This window comes from Aplysia californica, unplaced genomic scaffold, assembly GCF_000002075.1.
Source record: "Aplysia californica isolate F4 #8 unplaced genomic scaffold, AplCal3.0 scaffold00691, whole genome shotgun sequence".
NCBI lineage: Eukaryota > Metazoa > Mollusca > Gastropoda > Aplysiida > Aplysiidae > Aplysia > Aplysia californica.
The window spans coordinates 132,890-140,280 of NW_004797961.1; the positions used below are offsets into that span (position 1 = coordinate 132,890).

The window sequence follows — 7,391 nt, forward strand, 5'->3', positions numbered from 1 at the left end:
GCCCTCACGAACGAAGGTTAAATGAGCACAAAAAAATATCAAATTAACCTACCGCCTACGTCCATTCTTCTATCTATTTTTTAAGAAGTCAATATGATCTCCGCTGAAAATATACAGTAGTACTAGATGCTTGTCCGGCATGCCCAAGGGTAAAGGTTGGAACCGGAGATTCCCTCTTCTATGGATGGACACATCCTTTGAAAAAAAAGTTGCATTCTAAAAGAGCTGAAGAATTCAACTGGTTTTAATTAGTCCAGTTTTAAAATTAATCTTTTTGTTATGTTTGCTGCTAAACTTTGATAACTTGATTGCAAAATATATTATATACCGGTAATAATCATACAAGTAAGATGACATGAAGAATCTTTTCTCTCGCTCTCAAACCACTGTCTACAGAAATTCAATAAATAAAGAAAATAAAAAATTTCTTTTGATTTGATATTTTTCTGACCATCATCATCACATTTTTCTTTATGATCTTTACTGATTGTGAGTGTACTGTGAGTGAGCACTAGAGACATGATGGGTTTATTGTTACAAATGTATTTTTATATGATATGATAACTGTTTACAGAATATATATGTGTGTCCTATCTTTTTATTTGTTATTTTGATATTTATTTTTACATTACTTTTAGAGTATGTCCTTTTCACCCATGATGACAGGTGTGCCCATGTTTTCCGCTGGGGACCGGGAAAAGACATGACTTACGAGAGGCGGGACAACGACGAAGAATTCAACTTCCTGCCGCAATGGTTCGTCTCGTGGGATGCGTGGGACAAGCCGGTGTGAGCGAACACCTGATTGGTCCTCCCCGGAGGACTCGGCAAGCCTTGGGGGAGTCTACTGGCTCAAAAAAGCAGTACAAATATTGTAATTGGTCACTTTTAAGCACAAGGGGGCTATCCTGAAAAATGCTGTTTTGAGAAAATCGAAGGTTAAGTTTTTGCCCTTTGTTCAGTTTCTTTAAAGGACAAAGAGAGTTTTCTCTATAACCAAACAAATGTATACCCCAATGAAACCAAACTTCTCTTATAGGTAGGGCAATGCCCACTTTTGGTGTAGGTCAAGATTTCTGGAAACCCCCGAAATCTGGGTTAGCTCTCTTGTCATTAAAAGCGACTAATTTTGACCCATACAGTCGAACCTGTGCGAAATAAATGATCAGCCACCAATCATTGTCAAGGAGAAAAGTGATCTTCCAAGACAAACATACCTATAATATATATATATATATTTAAAAATTCCTAGGCGGGAAAATATGTGGTTGTGAGAGCATGCTCAACTGTATTTCGTTACAGTTGCAGTGCATGTAAATTTTGCACCGTGTTTGTCCATATTGTTACTGTTAGTGAGGGTGGAAGTCAGTCAATGAGTGAAAAGGGGGAGAAAAGGAGAGAGAGGGAGGGTGAGAGAGAGAGAGGAAGGGTGGGAGTGAGGGAGAGGGAGAGAAATAGAGAGAGAGGAAGAGTGAAAGAGAAAAATAGAGAGAGATGTCAATGAGATGCTATTTTATGCTGTGAAAGGATAGTTAATTTCTTCCAATGGAAGATTGATAATGATAAGGTACCATTTGTCTTTTCTTGTCTCTCTATGGAGATGGAGAACATGCACACATCATGTACATACATAGTAAATGTATCTTTCACTGTGTTTGTCCAGACGGGTGCTCTGGTGCGGTTTGCTCCAGTGGCTAAGTGAGCAGTGAGTTTAGACTCAAGTAATGTCAAGCAAGTGTCGGTGACACGGGGATCAGATGGGTGGTCACCGGGGTGTGTCCTTGAGCAAGACACGACAACCCTAGCTCAAAATACAGGGTGCTGCACGGTGGCAACCGACAGTGGCATGGTTGTAAACTGTTCTGTATTTTTGTAAAAGTAAAGTTGTTCCCGCATCCGATCCGGACATTGGGGATTGCCTTGTTAGTGAGACAACTTCCTGGGCCTTCGGCATATTGTGGTAGGGTGACCAGTTCCTTTCCACGCAGCCTTTACTTCCCAAACTCAAAGTCAGGTACCCATTACTGCTGGGTGGGCAGGAGGGGGTGAAAAAAATGCGTGTCCGAACCAGGGCTCGAACCCGGACTATCCGCTTCGCACTAACCGCTCCGCCACCACACCCTCCTGTATTTGTGTAATATTGTATATTCATGTATGTATTTATGTATGTGCACGTATTTATAATTAAATGTATTTATGTATGCATATGTATGTTTGTCATTGTAAACCAAAGTGCCCTTCTGGGACAAATGGAAGTGTAATTTATGTTGGGTTTTTTTTTTAATTCTTTCCTATCCAACATCTATCATCCTTATCTCCCCTCTTTCTTTTTTTGTGTTTGTTACTCTCTTGTAACACCTCTAGTCTTCGGCACTTATATGACCTTATTGTGTTGCAAGTGCCATAAAATGCTTACTTTAAAAAAATCCCTGTCCAGAGGAATTAGCCTACCGACACCTTTTTTCACTTCATTCCATGAACTTAAATAATAATAATATCATCGGCCAACTGTTCAAATGTACAAGGTGGGTGGTTGGCGGGTGCTCTGGTGTGGTTTGCTTTTTCTTTCCTATCAAACATCTATCATCCTTATCTCCCCTCCTTTTTTATTATGTTACTCTCTTGTAACACCTCTATTCTTCGGCACTTATATGACCTTATTGTGTTGTAAGTGCCGTAAAACTCTTACTAAAACTAAAACTAAATGTACAAGAACTAGACCAAGCCCAACATTTTGATTTTTTAAAATTATGTTGCAGTTTTTTAGTTTGTGACATTGTTTGCATGAGAACAAGAAATATTTTGTCAGAATTCAAATTTTTAATGTTGACAAAAGCAAGAAAAGGTACATAAAATAGAGATACAATTGTTTAAAAAAATGAAACCATTTTTTGTGTCACTCTCCTGAAAAATTTAGATTTTTTGGGCTTTGGACATTTTTACAGCTTGTTGATGATAGGGTCCGCTTAAACCAAACACTCAGTTAATCCTTAAGTTAATAAACAGCAGGAAACTGATGCCTGAAAGAAAATAGAAGAATCCTATCTTTTTTGCTATTTGTACAATCTCTACGGAAAACACCACTAAACAGAAGAAAATCCAGTGGCCCCACAGATTTCGGTTTAAGACATTTAATTTTATGTGTCATCTGAATGTTTCTTTGCAGCTGGCCTGCTGTTTTTCTGTCTCACGACCAAGGGTGCAAACTGTTGTTCTTGGGTGGTTGGTAGGTGCTCTGGTGTGGTTTGCTTCTTCTTTCCTATCAAACACCTGTCGTACTATCTCCCTTTAAATTTCCCCTCCTTCTTTTTTATGTTTGTTACTCTCTTGTAACACCTCTAACCTTATGGCACTCATTTGATCTTATGCAGTTGCGAGCGACGTAAAACTTCTACTAAAACTAAACTAAATTGTTGTTCCCTTGTTTGTGTAGCCGTTACTGTTGTTACAGGACATGGGCTTATTTTGCTTTTGCTTTGGTACCAGTTTCCAGATAACTAAGTGCCATGTTTATCAGTAATTCTATGTAATAATGTGGTACTGGGTTACCGAATCTTACTCACCTCCTATAACACGAAGAACAATTTTTCAAAACGGAATATTCTTCTTCCCCTGCCTTTTGTAAGGAAGGCTTTGAGGTCTCACTCTATATCAATTGTTGTTGGAGAAAAAAGAATACTAAGATAGTAAAAGGTGCCAGGCGGCTATGAAAAAATATCCTGAACTGTTCGGACCCTGTAGAAACGCTAAGCATCTGATATCAAAAGATTATCTGGGGAAAAATTCTGGACGATTTGAGAAAATCCAGATTTATTTTAAAAAATTGGCACCTCTAGACGGTGTTTTCAGAAGCTTCTCTCCTTGTTCATTGCACAAGAGCTGGGAGAACTTCGAGTGAATATAACTCAACGTTGATTACGAAATGAAAATTTGTGTATGGACTCGGCTTTTGCACTGTAAATTTATTTTGTTTCTGTAAATTTTGTGTCATACTCAAGTCGTCAGATATGAATTAAATTCTCCAACAGTCTAACTCTAATGTTTGTTCTTTCTTATATTTCTGTTAAACCAATTTGCTTTTCTTGTTGATGTTTTAAAATAGTTTTTACTTGTAGGCCTGCTAGACTTGCAGTGAATTGCTTATATCCCTTTTGATTTATTAATGCTCCCTTCAATGTTGAAGATTCATAGTTGGCTATTGTGTGAATGCCAAGTGTTGTAGTTGTCTTATAAATCTATGCAAATTTGCTCATACTCATACAGTGGCAGTAGTTTCTGCTCTGGATCCCAGTGCTATGGATGTTTGGCGAATGAAATTTTTAGCTCGATTTGGGTTGGGACCAACCCACCCAATAATTTATAATGCGGGTTGAAGAATTTCCTCTACTATAAAGTAAAAGTAAGATGATGTGAAATTAGCAGGCACAACCCTAGTGAAAGTTGTCTGAACAAATTTTTTTTCTAGCATCTGGTGTCCGGTCCTTTTACTTTTATTCTCATTCTCTTCCTTATATTTATTTATATTTATATTATAGTCGTTAAAGTTAGATTTTTGTGTCAAGGTAAGTTTTTGAGCCCTTCTGTCACTCAGAGCTGTTGTTTCGAGAGTATTTAAAACTGTTTTCTATGTCATTTCATTTATCATTCAATCTTTCAATCCAAATCAAGCTTGTCATGTACATCAAATTAAATGGATGCTTCAAATGCTGTGATTGTGAACAATTTTCATGTTGATGTAGTTTTTTTCCTGATTTTTCAAATATGGCCCAACTGGAGAACTTTCGCTAAAATAATATACTGATGAATAAAGACAATATGAAATGCATGTTTCGAAGTTGTTTCAGTCTTTTGTACTATTGAAATGATAAATTATGTGGAAGCACGTGCAAGTTATTATTTTTTTTTAAGTTCCACGGAAATGCTGGTGTGAGTGTGAGCCAATGGCGGTACTTTCCTTTTGACTGAATACAGTCTGGCCTACGTCTGGATCCAACACTACACTAACGCAAGTTACTAACATTCAACACTTAAGTTTTACTGAAACTTTTAGTTAAGGGTTTTACGGCACTTGCAACACAATAAGGTCATATAATAAGTGTAGAAGATTGGAGGTGTAACTAGAGAGTAATTAACACAAAATAGAAGGAGGGGAGATAAAGAAGATACATTTTTTAAAGGAAAGAAGGAGCAAACCACACCAGAGTACCCTCCAACCACCCTCATTCAACACCTGATGCACACACAGATACAGTAATGATGAGGCTGTAGTTGCATTTATACAGGGCATATTTCCATGCTCTGCAGCATGCTCTATGCACTCTATAATACTATATATAATAAGTATTATTACCCCAGCAGACCGTAGAATACTAAGAGACATGATTCTCTGCTTCCCAGGAAGCATACAGTGCAAAAACTTTGCTTTGCATGTGTACAAACACTAATCAACTGACAAGATCTTTTTGCAATCTTTAGCTCCACCTGGATGAAGTGAAGAAAATTTGGGTAAAGTGCCTTTTCCAAGGACACAGCTTAGGGCTGCTGGCAGCAGATGGGATTCAACCTACGACCTCTTACAAAATAATTACAAGTCGGAAAATGAAAGCCTAACCAATAGGCCACCTATGCTACAGTTTACTTTGATGTTCTCAGGTTACGGTAATGCTTGAGGGATTAGAATCTTCTCAGACATTTGAAGGGGTGAGAAAAATAAAGGGTCTAAGTACCGGGTAACATTCTGCTAAATTTTTAGTATGAAGAAACACGTCAGGGAAGATAACACATAGCATAAGAATGAAAATGAAATATCTGGATGACTTTAACCCTATCCGTAAGCCGTGCTTTACCATCGTATCCATACGATGTGGGGGACTCTATGCCACCACTTTCCAAAGAGGAAATTTACTCCTTAATCCGATCCGTACGCTTTGCATAGCAGTCTGTCAAAATGATTTTTTGAGAAATACTGAAAGTTTCAAAGAGATCTTCGTACTAGAAGTATTCTAAAATGTGAAGAATACAACCCCAGGGGGTACAAAATAACCCCAGGGCGTACATATAGGGTTAAGATAATGCTTGAAGGATTAGAATCTTCTCAGACATTTGAAGGGGTGAGAAAAATAAAGGGTCTAAGTACCGGTAACATTCTGCTAAATATAGAGTTGTTAGTATGAAGAAACACATCAGGGAAGACTACACATAGCATTAGAATGAAAATAAAATAGCTAGATGACCCTTTATTTTTCTGACCCTATCAATTTTGAGTAGGGTATGTGGGCATAATTTTCATCAAACAGATCAAAAACTTTTCAATGGTGGACAAGTCTACTTTGAAATTGCAACCAAAACTTGCTCCCAGCTTGTCTAACTTTAATTTCGTTGTCATCATCACTACGCTGAACAAAAGTAGTAATGTTTTCTTCCAGGAATATTTTGGAGAAGGAATTTTTCCTTTACTTTAAAAAAGTATTTAATGGCTTTTGAGAGGCTATAATTGATATATTTTAAAAATCAAATTTATCCGGTTTGGTTTGTGGCTCCTACATGAGTGTAGACAGATGATAAATTACCCCAATTTTTTCCCCACTTGCGATGTGGATATAGCATTTTGCTCAAATCCCTCCCATCTGCTCAACCAAATCTAAGAATTCATCTCCAAGATTCCAGATGAACTAAATTGTGTTGATAAGAGCATAAAACATTAACAACCAATCGCCAAGTAGCACTAGACCAAAAAGCTTCTTGTGAAAAAACAAACAAATAAAAACCATGAAAAACTCAAAATTCACAACAATCAGTATCATTAGCACTTTCATGAACATTTATTTACAGTTATGAACAAAGCAAACAGATATTTCACCAATAACTTCATGCAAAGGTAGAAAACTGGTAATAATATTGTCACATACTTTCCTTTTCCAAATGACATTGGTTGACAAAAATAGTAGCTAATACGTTTAGCATGAATTTAAAACAAATTAAAAACTACTTGGGATAATTCAGTTGTCTGTCATTGTCATTCTGAAATCCGCAAAACCATCAGCGACTATTGAATGCACGGCGTCGATCTGTGGAAGACAAAGGTTACAGAAAGTTGAAAGCTCAGAAAACTAAAGTAAGTAAGTAAGTTTATTCAGTGTCTATTCATTGGTTAGAGGGTGATATAGCCTGAGCCTGACTTAGTTTATAATGCTTCTATTAGCTAGGGGGAGGAGCTCTAAAAATTGGTACCAAATTTACACTCATTATGATTTGATAAATATAAAGTTTCCATATGAAAAAGTACAGGTTGTGCACTGTGCAATGGTGCAAAGGATATATTTTAAAAAGAGAACCAACAAACAAACCCCCCCCTAATAACAACAAGTAAATTTCAACATTAAAAGAAAAAT

At 37.0% G+C, this 7,391-nt stretch overlaps 2 protein-coding genes across 2 annotated transcripts in view; one reads left to right on the forward strand and one right to left on the reverse strand.

Moving 5' to 3' along the window:
• Positions 1–932, forward strand: part of LOC101860927 (decapping and exoribonuclease protein) — a 10,366-nt gene extending 9,434 nt beyond the window's left edge. Inside the window, exon 7 of the mRNA XM_035972433.1 lies at positions 667–932. Within this exon, the coding sequence (XP_035828326.1) occupies positions 667–793 (127 nt within the window). The 3' untranslated portion in view covers positions 794–932. The remainder of the gene's footprint in view (positions 1–666) is intronic.
• A 5,865-nt stretch (positions 933–6,797) lies between these two features.
• The window catches only part of LOC101861157 (golgin subfamily A member 6-like protein 22), a 13,460-nt gene continuing 12,866 nt past the window's right edge, over positions 6,798–7,391 (reverse strand). The window contains exon 13 of the mRNA XM_035972436.1: positions 6,798–7,067. Coding sequence (XP_035828329.1) covers positions 6,999–7,067 — 69 coding nt within the window. The 3' untranslated portion in view covers positions 6,798–6,998. The remainder of the gene's footprint in view (positions 7,068–7,391) is intronic.